At 43.6% G+C, this 20,887-nt stretch overlaps 2 protein-coding genes across 5 annotated transcripts in view; one reads left to right on the top strand and one right to left on the bottom strand.

Annotated features, from left to right (window-relative positions):
* Positions 1-20,887, bottom strand: part of OXSR1 (oxidative stress responsive kinase 1) — a 446,840-nt gene that overhangs the window by 1,836 nt on the left and 424,117 nt on the right. For all 3 annotated transcript variants that reach the window (XM_063921823.1, XM_063921824.1, XM_063921822.1), the window contains exons 13-17: positions 19,314-19,442; positions 18,791-18,867; positions 13,092-13,144; positions 11,935-12,003; positions 10,092-10,156 (exon numbers count right to left, since the gene is read on the bottom strand). In XM_063921823.1, the coding sequence (XP_063777893.1) occupies positions 10,092-10,156; positions 11,935-12,003; positions 13,092-13,144; positions 18,791-18,867; positions 19,314-19,442 (393 nt within the window). The remainder of the gene's footprint in view (positions 1-10,091; positions 10,157-11,934; positions 12,004-13,091; positions 13,145-18,790; positions 18,868-19,313; positions 19,443-20,887) is intronic.
* LOC134927409 (xin actin-binding repeat-containing protein 1-like) overlaps positions 1-20,887 on the top strand; it is a 559,013-nt gene that overhangs the window by 350,250 nt on the left and 187,876 nt on the right. Inside the window, exon 3 of one of the 2 annotated variants that reach the window (XR_010177634.1) lies at positions 19,288-19,375. The exons of the other annotated variant lie outside the window; for it this stretch is intronic. The gene's annotated coding sequence lies outside the window, so the exon portion shown is untranslated. Of the gene's footprint in view, positions 1-19,287; positions 19,376-20,887 lie in introns of those variants that run through there. 2 annotated transcript variants of the gene reach the window in all.

Raw genomic sequence — 20,887 nt, 5'->3', positions numbered from 1 at the left:
TGTATGATGATACCCCACAAAGTTATCCAAGTGTCAGGAGGGTGTGAGACTAAAGAAAGACATAAGTGATGTTATGAATACTCTACAGAGGATGTAATTAGATAGGGAAGCACTGAAGGTTATGTGGGTGGGTCTGGAATTTGATAGGCTTGTCTGAAGAGGTGTGTTTTCAGGGAACATTTAAAGGTTTGGAGACTAGAGGCGAGTCTTACTGTGCGTGGGAGGGCATTCCACAGAGTGGGTGAAGCCCGGATAAAGTCCTGTAATTTTGAGTGTGAACAAGTAATGCGTGTGGATGAGAGGCGTAGGTCTTGTGCAGAGCGGAGAGGTCGGGTAGGGAGATATTTTGAGATGAGTGAAGAGATGTATGTTGGTGCAGTTTGGTTAATAGCCTTGTATGTGAGTAAAAGTATTTTATATTTAATACGGTAGAATACCGGTAACCAATGGAGGGACTGACAGAGCGGATCTGCAGACGATGAACGCCTGGCAAGGAAGATTAGCCTCGCAGCTGCATTCAAAATGGATTGTAGTGGTGAGAGCTTATGTTTGGGAAGACCGGTCAGGAGACTATTACAATAATCAATGCGGGAGATAATGAGAGCATGGATTAGAGTTTTTGCTGTGTCTTGTGTAAGATAAGGGCGTATTTTGGATATGTTTCTTAGATGTATGTAACATGATCTTGAGACAGATTGAATGTGGGTAACAAAGGACAGTTCAGAGTCAAGAATGACACCTAGGCAGCGAGCTTGTGGGGTAGGGGTGATTGCAGAGTTCTCAACAGTGATAGAGATATCAGGTTGGAAACTACTATTGGCAGGTGGAAATATAATTAATTCTGTTTTGGAAATATTAAGTTTGAGGTGGCGAGATGTCATCCAAGATGAAATGGCAGAAAGGCATTCAGTGACACGGCCCAATACAGATGGTGACAAATCAGGGGAGGATAGGTAGATTTGAGTATCATCTGCATACAGATGGTACTGAAATCCAAAAGAGTTGATTAGTTTGCCAAGAGATGTGGTATAGATAGAGAAAAGCAGAGGACCTAGGACTGAGCCTTGCGGTACTCCAACTGAGAGAGGTAGCGAAGGAGAGGTGGAATCAGAGAAACGAACACTGAAGGAGCGATTAGATAGGTAGGATGAGAACCAAGAAAGGGCTGTGTCCTGAATACCTAGGGATTGTAGTGTTTGTATGAGAAGAGAGTGGTCAACAGTGTCAAAAGCAGCAGAGAGATCAAGGAGAATAAGTAGAGAGAAATGTCCTTTAGATTTAGCAGTGACCAAATCATTCACTACCTTAGTCAGTGCTGTCTCTGTGGAGTGTTGGGCACGAAATCCTGACTGAAGTGGGTCCAGTAGGCTGTGTGAGTTAAGAAAGTGTGTGAGGCGAGTGTAGGCAAGTCTCTCCAGTAGCTTGGAGGGGCATGGGAGCTGAGAGATGGGACGGTAGTTAGAGAGAGAGTTCGGGTCAGAGTTTTGTTTTTTCAGAATGGGAGTAATCACTGCATGCTTGTATAGAGAAGGAAAGATACCAGTAGACAGGGAGAGATTACAGATTTTTGTTAAGGTTGGGATGAGCACAGTAGACAGAGCTTTACTAATTTGTGAGGGTATAGAGTCAAGGGGAGAGGTATTAGAGTAGGCAAATGAAAAGAGTGCAGATACTTCATCTTCATTTGTAGGATCAAAGGAAGAGAAGGTGTTAGAGGGTTCAGGTAGGGAATTGAGCAGGTCACTTGCTGTGGAAGAGCATACCATTTCATTTCGGATCTTGTCAATCTTGTCCTTGAAATAGGAAGCAAGATCTTGCGCACTGACAGTGGCTGGTGGGTTAGGTGAGGGAGGGACAAGAAGTGATTTAAATGTATTAAAAAGTCGCTTGGGGTTAGAGGCTTGAGCAGAGATGAGAGATTGAAAATATGTTTGTTTGGCAGTGTCCAGAGCAGTACGATAAGAGTGGTAGGTGGTCTTATATGTGACAAAGTCACTTGAACTACGAGATTTACGCCACTGGCGTTCAACTTTTCGTGAGAGTTTTTGTAAGTGTCTAGTGTATTTAGAGTGCCACGGTTGACATCTAAGTCTACGTGGAGTGTGATGGGTAGCTGGAGCCACTTCATCAAGTGCTGTTACTAGAGTTTGGTTAAGGTGTGACGCAGCAGTCTCTGGAGAGGTGAATGTAGAAATTGGTGAAAGTAGTGGTTGCAGAGAGGTAGATAGTTGTTGAAAATTAATAGCGTTAATATTTCTGCGGGTAAGAGGTGTCCTTGTAGACTTTAGGGACATGGAGTTTGAAGTAATGGAGGAGAGCATGCATGTGATAAGGTTGTGATCTGAGAGAGGGAAAGGAGTGTTAGTGAGTTCAGAAACAGAGCATAGTCACTAGCACTACACACTGCCCTCTGGCCACACAGATTAACTTTTTTTCCCCTGCAATCTCCATAAGGTTATCAATAGCTTAAAACTGTACACATGGGGGCGTGGCCTAGCCTGTGAAGTGTGAGGAGGCGATTTTAGTGAGCTCCTGCTTAATCTACTATTTCACCAAGTTTAAAATTGGTGTACGGAGCCCTGAATCCCCCTAATATTCTCTGATACCTCCCTCTGCTGTTGGGGATTGAGGGGCTTGGGATGCGTAGCCGGGGGGCCCTTTTTAGGGTACCTGCAGGTTGCGGCCTTCCCCTCCATCTGAAGCCGGGGACTGCAGTATTTTCTCCCCCTGACCGGAAGTGAAGCTGTGCGGGCCGCTCGGCGGTGGGGCTCGGAAGACGTGTCCTCCGTCCAGGGGTGGGGTGAAGTGACAGCGGCAGCTCCTGCTCCCCCTGGGCCCCGGCGGCTGACGTCCAGATAGAGCATCGCAGACAGCGGCGGCCCCGTGCGGACGGTGTTTCCCCCCCCCCCCCCCCGCTGCTTCACTCGCGCACCACCACAGTACAGAAGCCGGGCGGCTCAGTGTGCGGGGCGGGAAGGGTGCGCATCTCCCGCTGTCACCGGGCGGCAAGGGCCCCCCCTTCGCTCCCTCTATTCATCCCTGTGCAGTGCAGGGTGTGCGGCTGCGGCAGATCCGTAGTCTTGGCTCCCAGACGCCGGCCTCCCTCCCCTGTAGCGTGCTGCTGTGAAGGAGCGGACACTCAGCAGACCCAATCCTTGCACGCAGCCTGTTGTGGAATGTGCTGCTGGGCATTCAAAGCGGCCAATTATATATGTATCAGTGCTGCTCCTGCACGTCCATATTATAATTAATATCCCCTTGCTCACTGTTATTATAATTTAAGGTGTATATTACTGTGGGGTTGAGTTGTTATACTAAGTGTGCCGGCTGGTCTCCCTGTACCGGGGCCGAGTGTGCTGGTACGTGTACCAATCCTCCCCAGCTATCGAGCCCGCCGTTACAGCAGTGGGATGACATCCTCTAGTATGTGCCCCCCACGTGCCTCCCTGCAGTCACTCTAGCCGACACTCTTTCACACGCGGCAAGTTCGTTTCAATGCCGGATTGAGGCCCCGCTGAGCTTCCCCCGTTCTACAGGTGTTGATAGTTTCTCCGGAAGGTGCTGCATCATGCCTCCTAAGAAGCATAAAGCCTCCAAACCGATCTCTCAGGTTGCCTTTTTCAAGCCTTCTCCCTATCGCAACAAACCTCAGGTGCCTGGGGCCCCTATTACCGGATCGAGCCCCTTGCCTCCCCTATGGCGACTGCTTCTCCAACTCAAGAATCCCCTCCCTCGCCACGTCTGGAGGATGATGAGGCCTTAACAGTGGGTAACATGAAGCTTTTGTTGCGACAATTTAAGGATGAGGTGGCGTCCGAGTTTCGGTCAATGTTGCAATCCTGCCAAAGCTCTATCGATGACTTGGGTGAAAGAATCGGTCAACTGGAAACAAAGATGGGTGAGGTGGTGGGCTCGCATAACTCCCTTCTTGACTCTCATGATACCCTCGAGGGGGAAGTGGCCGCTCTGCGAGATAAAGTGGCGGATTTGGAAGACCGTTCGCGCAGAAACAATCTTAAGCTTCGGGGGGTCCCGGAATCGGTTTCCAATTGTAGCTTGCATGACTATACTTTGGAAGTCTTCAAGAAACTCCTGCCCTCAGCCACCTCTTCAGATCTGATCCTGGACCGAATCCATCGGGTCCCGAAGGCTCGCAATGCTCCGGAGGGGTCGACAAGGGATGTCCTCATGAGAGTTCACTTCTTCCATATTAAAGAGTCACTCCTCAAGGCGGCGAGACCTTCGTCTGACACGGCTGAGGCCTTAGGCCCGCTTCAACTTTTTGGAGACTTGACGCAGTACACTCTCACCAAGAGACGTTCCTTTCAACCGGTTACCGTTGGTCTTCGGAAAGCTGGCATCGTCTACAGATGGGGTTTCCCCACTCGTCTGCTGATCTCTAGGGAAGGTTCCACTATTGTTGTATCCTCAGTAGAAGACATTATGAGACTCTTGCACAAGTAGAATTTGGTGGGTGAACGCGGGACTGGCTCTCCGGACCGCCGACTTCAGCAGGACTGGTCGACGGTTGAGAAATAGGGCCTTGCCTTTGTTATGTCCATTTGCCAGCACCGGCCGCTGCCGAGCTGGTACTACTGTTTTGTGATGTTTTGCTGCAGAATTGCTACAGATCTTGCCTTTGCTGCTCATAGGCATTGTCTCTCCGCAATGGTCTTCCTCTTTCTCCAGTTATGACTGTCTATGTGATGTTTAGAGTTCTGTTTTCGGATATGAGGATGCACTATCGGTTTCAGTCTGTTTTCTCTGCTACAGCCTTAGGATAATTTGTTTGTTTATAAGCCTAGTGTTTTGCTCAAAATATCATGTCGATGTTGCCCTGCCGTTATTTGTTATCTATGCCGTGTGATAATGTGAATTTATAGTTACTTAGCTTTGCATTTCTCGGCTGCTTGACTGCGGGTAGGTAGACCACTAACCTCCCTACTTAGTAGTGTGAGGCGCTGGATGTCTTGGCGCCTTACTTTGACTCTGTATCTTTACGGGGTCAGTTTCTTTTCTTTTCTCTATGTCTTCTCTTTCCTTTTCCCCCTGGTTGTTCCCCTTCTGTGTCTTGTCTTCCCCTTGATTGCTGTTCTACTCTAAGTCTTCTGGATACAGATATTGCCAGGTATGCATTTGTTGGACTGAGCGGTTGGTTTGCTTCCCGATTGATCAGTTATGGTCAAGTTAGTGTCACTTAATGTTAAGGGATTGAATTCCCCGCAGAAGCGTAAGTTAGCTTTGACCTCCTTCTGTAAAATGAAGGCAGATGTGGTCGCGATTCAGGAAACTCATTTTAGGAAACTAGACCCCCCCTAGATTCCATGATAATCGTTTCCCTACCTGTCACATGGCGAATGGTCCCACGAAAAAGGCGGGTGTTGCGATATTAATTTCCTCGCACTGCTCCTTCACATTAGACTCCCAAATTGTGGACCCTGAAGGTCGGTACCTTATATTGTTAGGGCTTCTCGATAATGTTAGGGTCACCCTAGTCTCCTGCTATGCACCTAATTCTGGTCAAATGGCATTCTGCAAGAAATTATGCTCTCTGATCCAGAAACATGCTAGGGGGACCATTTTGATATTGGGGGATTTTAATATGGTCGTTGATTCTATCATGGATAGATCTCGTCCTACTAGGTGTGCCTTGCCTAGGAATCGAACCACTCCTGAGAGTAATGCAGGCTTTCGCCACTTGCTGGGTGAATATGACCTCTATGACGTGTGGAGGACTAAACATCCCACAGTTAGGGACTATTCATTCTATTCGCATGTTCACTCCTCGTATTCCAGAATTGATCTCGTTTTGACTACTAAAGATACGTTATCGTCCATTAGGGACATAAAAATACTACCGATGTCGTGGTCCGACCATTCGCCTTTGTTGGTAGTATGGGACTCGGAGGCCTATAAAGTTCCACCGGGCCCCTGGAGGTTGGGGAATTTCTTACTTAGCCACCCTGAGGCCTATCTCGCCATACGAAGTTCCATACAGTTATATCTTGACACTAATAAACCCGAGGATACCTCTATCTTTAATAACTGGTGCTCCTTTAAGGCTGTAGTACGAGTTTCGGCCATTCAAACAGCTTCGCGACTAAAACGTTCTCAACAACAGGAACGTGTGTTGGCTGAAGGAGAAGTGGCCAGGCTGGAGTTGGCGCATAAAGCCGACCCCCAAAATAGGTCTCTCTTCAAACTTTTGCTAGCCGCCAGGGAGAAAGTAAATGTATTCTCGCTTCGGGAAGTGCACCGTAATATTGCACGACTGAACCAGAGATTTTATGTGTTTGGTAATAAGGCGGGTCGTCTTTTGGCCCGGAAGTTACGGAATAGGCGAGCTAGGGCTAGAATCCATTATGTTTGTTCCACCACAGGATCCAGGGTGTCTGACCCTTATGATATCGCAAACACCTTTGCAGAATATTATTCCCAACTTTATAATTTGCAGTCTGACTCGGCTACTCCCCAACCCATGGAGGCTGAAATACAGTCTTTTCTGAAGGAAATCTCCCTCCCGACGTTGGACTCAGTGACCTGCCTGTCCCTTAGCTCCCCTTGGACTATGAAGGAATTAGAAGTGGCTATCGATAATCTCCAGAGAGATAAGGCCCCTGGGCCTGATGGCTTTCTGTCCCATTTTTATAAAACTTATAAGGCTGAATTGGCACCAGTGCTGCTGTCAGTTTTTAACGAGGCGTCAGATGTGGGGCGGCTTCCGGGGGAACTGTTTGAAGCACAAATTGTTGCTATCCCTAAACCTGGTAAGCCTCCTACATCTGTTCAAAATTACTGACCTATAGCTTTATTGAACGCTGACGTTAAGCTTTTTGCGAAGCTTATAGCTAATCGTCTCTCCCCGCTTCTACCGTCCCTAATAGCTGCTGATCAAGTGGGTTTTGTTCCGGGCAGGCAGGCCCCGGACAACACTCGGAGAGTATTTGACGTCATGGAGCACTGCAATGCACATAAAACCCCCCTTTTAATTCTTTCGTTGGACGCCGAAAAGGCGTTCGACAGACTTCATTGGGGATATCTGAGAGCTGTTCTTGGTAAATTTGGATTTATTGGGAGGTTCCTAGACTCTATTTTCGCTCTATACTCCACTCCCTCTGCAAAGGTGTTTGTAAATGTGTCTCTGTCGGGAAGATTCACTATATCGAATGGCACTAGGCAGGGCTGCCCATTATCGCCCCTTATATTTGCTCTGGCTATTGAGCCCCTAGCTGAAACTATCAGGTCTGAGGCGACAGTTACGGGCCTCGAGATAGGAGGACTGACTCACAAGGTTAGCTTGTTTGCTGACGATATCTTGCTCTGTTTGACTCGCCCGGACACTTCCCTCCCCACCCTCCATAGTATCCTTGATAAATATTCTTGGATTCCCTACTATAAATTGAACACTTCTAAAACGGAAGCCCTACCGATTCATATCCCACCACGCACTCTGACTTTGCTCATAGACAGGTACAGATACGCTTGGCAAACGCGATCTATCAAATATTTGGGTATCCATCTTTCCCTGGACGGGGACCTGTATGATTGTAACTACGTGCCTTTATGGAATGCATTTGAGAGATTGATTAAGGAGTGGTTCCTCCATGAAATCTACTGGCTGGGGCGGATCTCCGCAACTAAAATGATACTGCTCCCTAAGCTTCTCTACCTGTTTCGGGCTATCCCTCGTAGCTTCCCCAAACCTCTCAACATTAGGGCTAATAAAATTTTATCTCACTTTATTTGGAAATGGTCCAGGCCCCGCATTGCTAGACAGATCCTGATTTTACCCAAGACTGTGGGAGGGGTGGCTTACCCTAGTTTAGAGGCATACCACTCCGCGTGTCTTCTCAGTCAGGCTCAAGACTGGTTCACCACGCATACCACCAAGCCTTGGGTCCTCATAGAAAGGTCTTTTTTGGGGCTGATTGACATCAGAGATCTTTTTTTGTTCCCTATCCAAAGTGTTCCACAATGGCAGGGCCCAGGGGAGGTGATTAGAAGCACCTTGAAGCTTTGGTATTCAGTGGTCGCGTCTGACCCAACCATTTTGCTGCCGTCGGCCGATCTATCAATTAGAACTGTTGCCGGTACTATACCCAATCTTGCGCTTGAAGCTTGGACAGATGTGGGGATTGTGAACTTGAGGGATCTCTGTTCGGAAAGAGGTTTGGTGCCCTTCTCCAGCTTGCAATCCCGCTTCCATATACCAAAACGTGATTTCTTTAAGTACTTGCAACTGCGCCACTGGCTTCATTCTTGCGCTGGAGGGTCGGGAAGTCTTGTTCCCCTCCCTGCTTCGGTGTTCTCTAGATTGTCTTCCCCAGGTCATAGGGGTGGGATATCTAAATGGTATCAATATATTGTCCTTCTGACTAAAAAGGGTAAAACTCCCTCGCAGCTCAAATGGGAAAGGGATCTTTCTGTAGTCCTTCGAGAGGAAGAGTGGGACAATATCTCTTCAACGTGTTTTAAGATTTCTAAATGTCTCCAGCACTCTGAAATGTATTACAAATTATGTCACAGGGCATACTTTACTCCGCAGCGGCTTCATAGCATTTGGCCCTCGATTTCCCAACTCTGTTGGAGGAACTGTGGACAGGTGGGCAATATTCTACATATTTTCTGGGAGTGCCCGCTTTTGGGACAGCTGTGGATAGAAGTGTTCTCCCTTATGCGGGAGGTGTTGGGGGTGGAGGTTCCACTGAATCCCATGTTCGCCTTATTTCATTATTCATCATGTCCCCTACTGAACTGTGATAGATATGTGGCTGGTCATATTCTTATTTCCACTAAGGCAGCAATCGGACAGCTGTGGAAATCGCAGTCAATACCCGTTATCCAAACTATTATCAATAACACCCACAAACATTTCTTATTTGAAACAGTGGGAGGTGTATATTCTATGTCACCTCCCTCAACGCAGAGGAATTGGCTGAAGTGGAGGGAATTTTGGGTTCGGCAGGGTCATACCATATTTGTCACGGATTCCACAGACCTGTCACAATTGCATTCCCCTCATTCAGATTCTAACTGATAGTACCAGTCACCTATGTCTAATCCTCTATACCAGTGGTTCTCAAACTCGGTCCTCAGGACCCCACACGGTTCAGGTTTTCCATGTCACCCTGCACTGCAGTGTGTATCACCAACTGTCACATTTTAAAAATCTACAGGTGACCTGCAAAACATGAACTGTGTGGGGTCCTGAGGACTGAGTTTGAGAACCTGTGCTCTATACCATTCTCTGGTTGTGCCGTCTCTAGGAACACAATTATTGAAGAGCTTTGCCTTTGTCTTTATGTTACCCCTTGAGTGTCTTTGTCTTGTACCTTTCCCTATCCTTCTTCTTTTTCTGCATTATTAGTTGTGTTATTCTGTATACTTGCTCTATTGTGTCTCCTACTGAAATGAACCAGCCAGCGGATGGTGATGTAAAAATCAGGTATATCAAAATGTGCAGCTTCAGTGGTAGCTTCCCCTCAGTAGGCCTTTTGGCTCTGAGGGGTAGGGGAGTAACGGGGCCCTTCTCATTTCGGAGAGGGTTCAAGAACCTATGCCCCCAGCACGTTTGGTCACAGACACCTGGGTGATGAAGCCACGCACCTCGGGCTTCAAAGAAAAAATAAATAAAAGAAAATGTGAAGCTAAAGTAACTTAGAAATTTACTTTAGTTGTGAATGTTGTACTGTCAATATTTATGCCATATTAAAACTCATTATGCATTCGGTAAATTAACATGCAAATGAGGCAAAATGGGTGTGGTTTCAACTCTTAAAACTCAGAATTTTTATATTAAAAAAAACAAAAACCTATAAAAATAATCACCCAAATGCTGAAGGTCAATGTTGTTACATTTCGGTTTTCTGTACTAGGACATTGCGTCAAAAGTAATAAAGCCATGCGCAATGTCTGTTTTGTACTAAATGGGGAAAATACTGTAAAAACTATTTATTTAATGATAAAAAGATGATTTCTAAGAAATTCATCTTAAAGTAACTACAATATATAGGCATGATGTCTGCCTTCCTGTATGCCAAGACAATGCCATGATACACAGAAACTGCCCACACAAGTCACATCTCACATACCAACTTGAAGGTGACTGATCTGTTAGTCTGCGGCTCTTCCACAATCTTTTGTAAATTGGCTGCAACTGAGAGCAGAGGATTAGTAAAACAGACAGATAGGCCAAATGGTATACAATGATACATAAAGTACAAGTTATTGCTATTAAAATGCATCTTGTATATTTAATTATAGAAACACTATGCAATGCTATATGTTGAGGGGATTATGAAATAAAATACCGTACATAAAATACCATGCTAAGCAAGCTAATGAAGTATATCGTGCGGGAGCACACGACGGGCATTATTCTTATTATTACTGTTGCATACAAATAGTAACACACAGTATGCATTCAAATCTGCAATTCAGCAAAAAATACCTATACAAGAATAATGGGGCAGATTTATTAAGCCTGGAGAAGTGATAAACCAGTGATATGTGCAAGGTGATAACGCACCAGCAAATCAGCGCCAATATGTAAATTGACAGTTAGACGCTGATTGGCTGGTTCTTTATCACCTTGCACTTATCACTGGTTTATCACTTCTCCAGGCTTAATACATCTGCCCCAATATTCTTAAAATGACCGGTAACGCAAGATCATATCATTTATGTACATAGACGTTCTGAATAATGAACATGTTGAATATGGGGGAGATGCATTAAGCCTCCTAAAGAGTCGAGAGGTGGGCAAATGGAGAAGTTGCCCATAGCAACAAATTTCAGACACATTCTATAAAATGATGGATCGAATCTGAATGGTTGCTATGGGCAACTTTTCCACTCTTTAGAAGGCATTCCCCCTTATATTACTTTATCTCTCAGAGTTTAACCATAGTACATGCAATCTTTCTTACTCTGCCACCTCAATATTCTGCTATCATAGGAGTTTAAAGGAATAGTATAAACAACTATTTGAGTTACTCCGTTCCAACATTAAAAGTTGTGACGCAACAGACGGCTCCGTACAACCTGCCCACTGAAGAGGAAAAGTTAAGTGCTATATTCACTGTACTATAGACTAAATAGAGAACATTTATAGATAAGGTAGTGTTATGTTGGCTAAACAGACCCTTACTGCTTGGTTTACTCATATAATCCTTAAAGAAAGAAATAAACTGAAGTGGTGTTAGTCAAAATGTAATTTTGTTACTGTCTTGCAATCACGAATTACAAAACATTTATATTATATTCAGTTCTTATGCAGTTCACACCTGCTGAAAACAAACCCCAATAGCCGCACATCTTATAGGCCCTACACACTTGGCGATATTCTGAAAGATATGAACGATCTCGTTCATAAATGAACGAGAACTCGTTCATATCTTTCAGTGTGGAGACTTAAGCGATGAACGATGCGCGTCCCCGCGCTCGTTCATCGCTGGTCTCCCGTCGGCTGTGCATGCAGGCCAATATGGACGATCTCGTCCATATTTGCCTGCACTTCAATGCAGCCGGGTGACGTGGGGAGTGAAGAAACTTCACTCCCCCGTCACTGCCCCCCTCCGCCGCCGGGTTGCTCGTCGGCCGTATCGGCCGTCGGGCACCTCGGCGGCACATCGCCAAGTGAGTAGGGCCCTTTACACAGACCATTGCAAACAGAGGGGTTTATTCATGAAGCAGTGTAAAGTGTGAAGAAGTGAGCCAGTGGAGAAGTTGCCCATGGCAACCAATCAGCACTGAAGTAACATTTATAATTTGCATACTACACAATTGTACGGAGCAGGTGATTGGTTGTCATGGGCAACTTCTCCACAGGCTCGCTTCTCCACTCTTTTCATTGTTTTATGAATAGACCCCAAAGTACTGTAACTCCTATTTACAAAGGGCAGGAATACAGCTCTTTATTATGACCACAATTACCTATTACTACGTCTCTTCCATCTACAAGGCCAGCCGACACAAGTTCTTGTGATACACCATCGGCTGTATCTGAAAGACAGACATTGATTTTGGTCAGTAAAAAACAGGACGACGTTAAATAGGGAATTCACGCTCTTCATTCAGGGAGATAAAGGTGGGATACTAACACAACATACACCCCTCCCTTTAGCATAATGGTTTGATACAAAGCGGCTTTTTTGCACTCAGTACAAATCACACAAGTATACAGTGGATGATTTGGACTTGTACGCAGTGCCGATATTCATGTAACTGAGCGATTATCTGACAGCACATGCGCCATGATCGCACTGCGCACGCAACAACCTCCGCAATGCCGCTCGCAGTGAGGATCTAATTGCAAAGTGATTGACAGGAAGGGATCGTTTGGAGGAGGTAACGAGGAGTGGCGGCAAGAAAACGCAGGCATGGTGCGACCATTTTTGAAGAATGTATCTGTAGAAAACATGGCACCAGCCTCTTAGTTCCCCCTGCCAGACTACATGACCCCAGAATCCCTCGGGCAGTCGATGTTCCTCATTTTTGCATGGATGCTGTGTATGTATTTCCTGCAGAGTTGCTGAGGATATTGTGATGGCTCCGGTGAGCGTATCTATTCATTTCTGGGCAGATGCGTAACTTGCAATGTTTAGCGAGTCAGTAGCCTGAAAAATCGCAGATGCGTAGGCTTTTGCGTACAAATCGGAATCCGGCACAAGGTACACAATAACACAAGGATCCAAGTCTTGTTGCTTGTGTGGCGTATTTACATTCCCAAGCCAGCCAAGAAAATGCTCCAATCATGTGTAATTATACAGAGCAGAACCTTTGCTTAGTGACATAGGCCAAAAGGTGTTTTATAGTCAAAAATGTCCTAACAAATTACTACTATTATGGTTTTCTATTGGAAAACTGTTGATTTGGGAACTGGTGCCCATTGCCGAATGGCTATGACTGCATGAGGTGACACAACATTTTGCTTCATATCCAAATCCTCAAGTAACAAATATGAGGAGGAGCCAGTCTAAGACAAGATAATCAGAGGTGGTATGGCATGATCCAGTGAACAACATTTATAAATGAATCAATTTGTTTTTTCTTGCTTAAAGCAAGAATTTTTTGTTAAACAAATCTCTCACCTCTTCCAGGTGTAAACTCAAACCGAATATCATTGAGTTCTCGCTTTGTGTTTCTGAGGAGACAATTCAAAAGTATATATAAATAATGACAGTATAAAAGTGTGAAATAAAAAATGCACTTAGATGAAAGATGTGGTCTTCATATTTAAAGCTGAAATATAATGACATTTCCTGAGCTATTGCATTAGCTTCTGCTGAATAACACATACTGGGGCAGATGTATTAAGCCTGGAGAAGTAATAAAGGAGTGATAAGTGCAAGGTGATAACGCACCAGCTAATCAGCTCCAATAAGTAAATTGAGAGTAAAGGGGGGTACTCACGGAGCGATATTCTAAGCAATCTGACTAGATTGCTTAGAATATTGGCATGATCGCTCCGTGTGTAGCCCCCTCGGCGATAGCGATGCGCGTCCCCGCACATCGCTATCGCTAGATTGGCCTGCATGCAGGCCAATCTAGCGGGTCGCTCACTTCACCCGCTGGGTGAAGTGAGCGCCCCCCCGTCTCCCCCCGCACGCTCAGCAGATCGCGCTGTGCTGAGCGGCAGGAGAGATGTGTGCTGAGCGGTTCGCTCAGCACACATCTCTCCAGCATCGGCCCGTGGGTACTGGGCTTTAGGAGCTTATTGGCTGGTGTGTTATCACCTTGCACTTATCACTGCTTTATCACTTCTGGGTGATTACATGAAAACAGGGACAAAGTACTAAAAAAGTAAAAATTATTTGTTATTTCAGTTTATTCTGAAGCACAAGATGTTAAAGTAAGTGGCAGCACTAATTTTTTTTAAACAAAAACACTTTTTTTCACTAGATTTGCGGCTTCCACATATCCATGGGTTTCTCAGGCTAGTTGGATATGATTCTTTCACTTTCATTTAGAAGTAAAAATGTTTACATTTTAACATGTTAGCAGTAAAACAAAAGCTATGTTGTATTCATTTATATTTTATGTTTAGGAATAATTGAAAACTACATCCCAATACCTTTTTGATTTTGCATAATATTAGGTTTCTTAAGCCTACTGTTAGCATGTAACCTGAGTTACCAAAGCATGGAATTGTTTTTTTTTATAAGGGTAAATAATAATACAGCTAGTTTATACTTGTTTTTGTATACATTTGTCATGCATGTTACTCAACTCTATAAAAAAGAAAAAAATTAATTCACATTGAAGTCATGAAAAATGAAATTCAATTCTGTAACCTGAGTTACCATGTAACCTGAGTTACAAGACAAGCTATTCATTTTATTACCAGTTTTTTAATGCAATATATTTGGTATTTTTTTAGTGTAACATACATATGAATTAACTGGATTAGTATAAACTTAAAAAAAAAAAAAAAAATTAAGCTATCTTTATCTGTTTTGTATAAGAATTATACCCCTTTTCCACTACTGAGCACGGGTCGCAGCCGGGAGCTTGACACGGGTGCTACCTGGCTGCGAACCCGTGCTCAGCCCCCTTTCCCACTGCGCTCACCAACCCGGCATATTGCCGGGTTGGTGACGCTACTAGTGACGCGGCAGGGGCGGCGCTGCCCTTCCATACAGTGTAAACGGGAGCCGTGTCGCATCGACGCGGCTTCCGTTTACACTACAACCCTACCCGGATCATTCCTGTGTCCTACCCAGGTATTTACCCGGGTAGGATTCACGGGTCACTTGATCCGGGTTTTTGTGGGAGGACCCTTTTCCGCTAGCAAAGAATATGGGTAAATACGCGCCTCCGTGCATTTACCAGTGTTTTTTGAGCTAGTGGAAAAGGGGTATTACTGTAAGTGGATCAGTACGAAATCCCGCTGGACGGGATCCCGGCGGTTGAAATACCGACACCGGAATTCCGACCAGCACAATCCCGACAGGGGTGGCGAGCGGAACGCAGCCCCTTGTGGGCTCGCTGCGCTTGCCACGCTACGTGCGGCACACTAGTTTATTCTCCCTCTATGGGTGTCGTGGACACCCACGGAGAGAGAATATGTCGGGATTGTGACGGTCGGGATTCCGCTGTCGGTATTTCGACCGCCGGGATTCCGGCCGGCGGTATCTTGACCGCATCCCACTGTAAGATGGCACTAACACCAGTGGAAAAAATTAGGAGAAGGAGACAGAAATTGAAGGATGAAGGAAAATATGATGAGTACAAAGCAGCTCATAGGCTTGCCGGAAAAAAAAAAGCAGTCAGAAAAGAAAAGATGCATTAAAAACGCTTCCAGCAAGGAAAAGAGAAGCTATTTTGAAAAAAATTAGGGAAAAAAAGCAGAATCAAGGTGGAAAAACACAGGCAGCGAAAAACTGAAAACAGAGCAACTCCTTCTGAAAGAAATGCGGAAATGCATTTGAAGACATTTGATAATGCATCTTCTTTTCCTGGCATTTCTAAAGTCCATTTCCTGCGTTTAGAAGTTTGAACCCAAAGGCTACATGTTAACAAAACATGCTAAGTCTGTGAACAAGAGGTCCAGGAATAACTTTTACAAGGAAGTGTACAGGTCTTCTCCATCAGAAGATGAAGGCCAAGTTCATGAACCAGAAAGGGCCAGGGTTGAAGAAATCAAACCTGGAACGTATGTTCTTGTTAAGTTTGATGGAGAGCGCAAAACATCATATCGATAGCTGCTGTCTGCCAGAGTGAATTGGAAGATGACGGTGAGGTTAAGATCATGTGTCTGAATCTGGTTGCCAAAAGTGGCATGCGTTTTAAAATGGATGATTCTGATGTATCATATGTGTAATATGATCATATCCTGTATCTTTTACCAACTCCAAGGCTAGTAATGCAAAGAAATAGAATGGTGTATGATTTTGATACTGAAATTGATGTGTATCAAAAGACCTAGGACCCAGAGAATGCACTTCCATGAACATTTTTGCCTCATGTAACCTGAGTTACCATACCCTGTAACCTGAGTTACCAAGAATTTTTTTTATACATAATTCATTTCTTATCATAAACATGTGTAATGTGTTATATCATCATCTATGATTTAGTGGCTTTTTCATAAATACATTGTAGCAACTTCACACCTCAATAAGAGCAGAAATATTACATTATGTGATCTTAAAAAAAAGCTGTGTCTTTTTAGTGTAACCTGAGTTACCACACAAATACAATTTGTATTCATTTATGTGCAATTATTTTTAAATTGTTTGAATATTTGGAAATAAAGAAGAATGTATTATTAGTAGGCTAATCATTATTTAGTACTCCTAAGCATATTTTATGTGGTAAAAATATTGGTTCAAATGTCAACTTAGAGTGTCACTTGTAACCTGAGTTACCATGGAATCACCCTTCTCCAGATTAATACATCTGCTCCACGCTTACATGTGGGTCATAAAACATACCACACAATGAACAGTCTGAATGAGAACAGAAACTTAGCTCCAAACCGCCTATTTTTCTCACCAGATCCCGTGAGGGACTCTGCTAGTGTCTGGCGTCTTTTCTGCAGAAACTGCATCTTAGCAGTGATGTTACTACACACCAGGGTACTCTGCGGATTAATATGATATGCGACACCTGTATATGTGTGCGAGACTCTCTGAGTCTACATATGAAGTGCTACAACGTAGCAGACGCATCTTATTTCCAATACAAGTTCCGCTGTGCTCCGTATACAGACTCGTCACATGCAATATACAAGCGTCACATACCAAATGAATCAGCACAGTCTCCTGGCGAATACAGTACCTGCCTCATGTTGCGAATAAGACGCATTTTCAGCCCAAAAAAAAACGTACAACGTTAGCACAGTTACACGGGACCTGGCAGCTCACTCACACCAGGCATTCCGCGCTGCGTGGCTTATTGAGGCTGGATGTATGAGGATGCATCTGTAATAAGGGTCCACCAGTTTGCTGTATTTGAAATTTCTTAGCTGTCCCTAAAAAGTGACATGCTAATGGAATGCCTTTCATTACCACATTCCTGGAAGGGTCCTTTCCAAAATAAAATATGTAAATGTACCTTTAATATGATTACAATTTCCAGAATTACTAACATGAATTGTTCTTTTAAGATAACAGGATTGCTGTAAAATATGCGCATATAAATTATATACATTTACCATAATGGTTGAACATTCCCCGTGTTATGACAGGGATCCGGTCTCTAGGTAGACAGTAACTAGGTCGACCACTATTGGTCGACAGGGTCTCTAGGTTGACATGTTCTAGGTCGACATGAGTTTTTCACAATATTTTTCTTTTATTGACCTTTTTCATACTTAACGATCCACGTGGACTACGATTGGGAATAGTAACCTGTGCCGGACGCAGCGAGGCACCTTGCCCGAAGCATGGCGAGCGAAGCGAGCCATGCGAGGGGACAGGGTGCACTAATTGGGGTTCCCGGTCACTGTACGGAGTAAACGACACAAAAAAACATTAAAAAAACGCATGTCGACCTTTTGACCTAGACCATGTCGAACTACAGACCTGTCGACCTAGTGACTGTCGAGCAACAGTGGTCGACCTAGTTACTGTCGACCCTGCATACCACACCCTTATGACAAATGTGCTTCTATGTCATGTTATGTAAGAAGCAAGTGGTTTTTGAATTCTGTGTCTCTGTAAAACTTACAGTATGCTGGGTTCACACTTATAGATATATCTGCAGATCAATTGAACTGCAGATATATCTATAGACGGACCGGGCATTGTGTTGTGCATACACACTGCTCGATCTGTGGGACTGACGTCATGAACTGGGCGGGCATTTACATGCGCCCTCCCAGTTGTGCTGTCAATGACCGCCAGCGTTTGCAACAAGTGTGCCGTACATACACCATGACGCGCCAATATATGGTTAGATATATTGTCCGTTGGCTGTGCTACAGGGCCGACGCGATATGTCTGTGAACGACAGCATTCACAGACATATCGCTCGTACACACTGGCCAACGGCCAGTGTGCACCCAGCATTAGGCCCTCGCCATGTTCGGATTTTAAAATGATTATTGCTTTGAACCTTTCCCAAATATATGTGTGTGCGTGTGTGTGGTTTAGATTTTCATGGAGCTGGAAAATGGGTGTTTGACCGACATTACATTACATAATAGTAACGATCATCTTTCCATGATCACAGTGCAGGGGCCTCACGTGACCAGATTACTCTGCTGGACAGCCAACCAGCCAGATCAGCACAATTTGGCCTCCTAATAACGAAGTGACATGTATGGCCAACACGGCTGACGTCTGCGGTCATGCAACATGGCAAATACCAGCAGCATTATATATTTCAAAGTGACAATATATTACATCTCCGCTACCACTCTGGCTGTAATTTCTGGTTTAAAGGAAGGCAAACGTCAATTGTGATTTAACATTGTGAAATGCATTTAATTATATTTCAGTATTCTGGTTAATCTGTCTGTTATAACCTGCAGGTGTCTCTGTTGATACAGGATGATGCAGGGAGCAGTGTTGCAATAAAACTATGCACAGAATTATAGTTCTATAAATGAGCGAAATAATTCAATTATATACCAACACCAAAAAAGGGGTTTATTGAATGAAATCTTGCACTGTGCAAATATTTCACATAAGGTTCACATTCAACTGCACACTGCTCTCCTTTACATCCTGCACACTGTACAACGTGTGATGGACTGTATGCAGTGTTCAGTCTCCAGCTGGACTCCTGAATGTGTAAGCAGCCAACACTAGGATGCTGCTGGCTAAATGGAAAGAACACCTACCTTAATCGTAATACTAAACTAATAACAGCTTTGACTTCTTCTGAAGTTGGAGGCATAGGAGCTGCAGCAGGAGTAGCCTGGAAAAATAACGGACATATATATTTAGTAATGAGCTTCAGTTTCAATATAAAAGTCAGATATAATAAATACATTAGAATATAATATTAACAATAATCACATATACCTCACCAAGTCCTAAAATTTGATAACGAGATCTGATAGGACAAATAGAACAATAAATATAAAACAATTGTTACTTTATCACACAAGGCTTATTTTGTATTGAATTATTAGTGGGAAAGTAAGTACACCCTAGCTGCAGGAAGTATGAGTCCTGCTAGTTAAGTGCACCTCAGTATATGATCAGAAAGTGCTACCACCTCTATATCAAAGCAGCTGTACTTCTATGTAAGTGGACAACCTCTGTCACTGGAAGGCTAATAGTAAAATGGCATATTACAATGATTTTTCATAAATGTCTGCCGTTTCTCTTACAGAAGTCTGTGACCTATTGGTTATTTACCTGTCCCTGTGCTGGGACCGGGATAGACACTTGGGAAGGTGGAGCTTGGCCAGATGGTTGAGGTAGATTTGCTGTGGGCTGTGCTGGAGTCTGGAGAAAGGTGGCACTTGGCTCTGTTGCAGGAAAGTGCTGGAGGACAAAGACAGACAGATTAGCAGCAGGTCTGACATAACGCTCCCAGCATCTCATTGGATCGCCATGGGAAACAGCTACAGCGCTGTATTAATGTGTTTCTGTAAATGCTGTATTCTTCAAATTGTGTAAATAAATCTATCTAAACAGAAAAAATAAAACATTTTAAGACTTAATGACTTCAAGACTCAAGCAGCAAACCACAGAAGAGCAATCATTAGTGATCTCTATAATAATTATTACTATTAAAAAAATATATACACTAAAATCACTTATTGAAAGGCCTTTTATGATTTTTAGTAAGTGCTACCTTATATATAGCTGTATAAAACACACCGTACACCTTTCAATATAACTGTGCAACACGCTGCATATTGTACTAACTGTATAAAACACACTATCACCTTACAGCATTTACACTAACTACATAAACACACCGTACACCTTACAGCATTTATACTAACTAGATAAACACACCGTACACGATACAGCATTTACACTAACTATATAAACACACCGTACACCTTACAGCATTTATACTAACTAGATAAACACACCGTACACGATACAGCATTTACACTAACTATATAAACACACCGTACACCTTACAGCATTTATACTAACTATATAAACACACCGTACACCTTACAGCATTTATACTAATCTCCACAAAAATATATACACCTGGCGCCACTCTCCTCAAAGTAGTTAGCAGCTAATCTCGGGGATTAAGTTCCAAATACCCCAAATTTAAAAGCAAAAAAAGAAGAAAAGAATGAGACAGCGCTTCTTACTTTGAAAAAGATTTTTTTTATATATATATATATATATATATGAAACACAATAAATCTCAATATCACATATGAATACCGGCCAGTATTCTTTAAAAAAACAATACAATATTTATATTATACAATCTTAAAACAGCAAAAACCGCTTGATACTTTCTGGAGCTGCCAATTTCAATACTCTATTAGCTACAATCCAGCTGTAGTTATAACTTGCATAAATATTCATCTATCCTCTATGGAGACAATTTCACAGATATCATATCAAGGTTGGAATCCCTCTGTAACTATTTCTAGCACAGTTCTTTTAGGTACAACATACAAGTATGCCAATCAAATCAAATGATATTAGGCAGTCCCGTGCTAGAAATAGTTACAGAGGGATTCCAGCATTTATACTAACTGTATAAACACACCATACAGCAATTACAAGAAATATATAAACACACCGTACACCTCGCAGCATATCATACTGACTGTATAAAACACACCGTACACCTTACAGCATATCATACTGACTGTATAAAACACACCGTACACCGTACAGCATATCATACTGACTGTATAAAACACAACTTACAGAATATCATACTGACTGTATAAAACACACCGTACACCTTACAGCATATTATACTGACTGTATAAAACACACCG

Source organism: Pseudophryne corroboree, chromosome 5 (assembly GCF_028390025.1).
Source record: "Pseudophryne corroboree isolate aPseCor3 chromosome 5, aPseCor3.hap2, whole genome shotgun sequence".
Classification (NCBI taxonomy): Eukaryota; Metazoa; Chordata; class Amphibia; order Anura; family Myobatrachidae; genus Pseudophryne; species Pseudophryne corroboree.
Note: the sequence above shows the minus strand (reverse complement) of the source record. Positions and strands in the feature narration are given on the sequence as shown.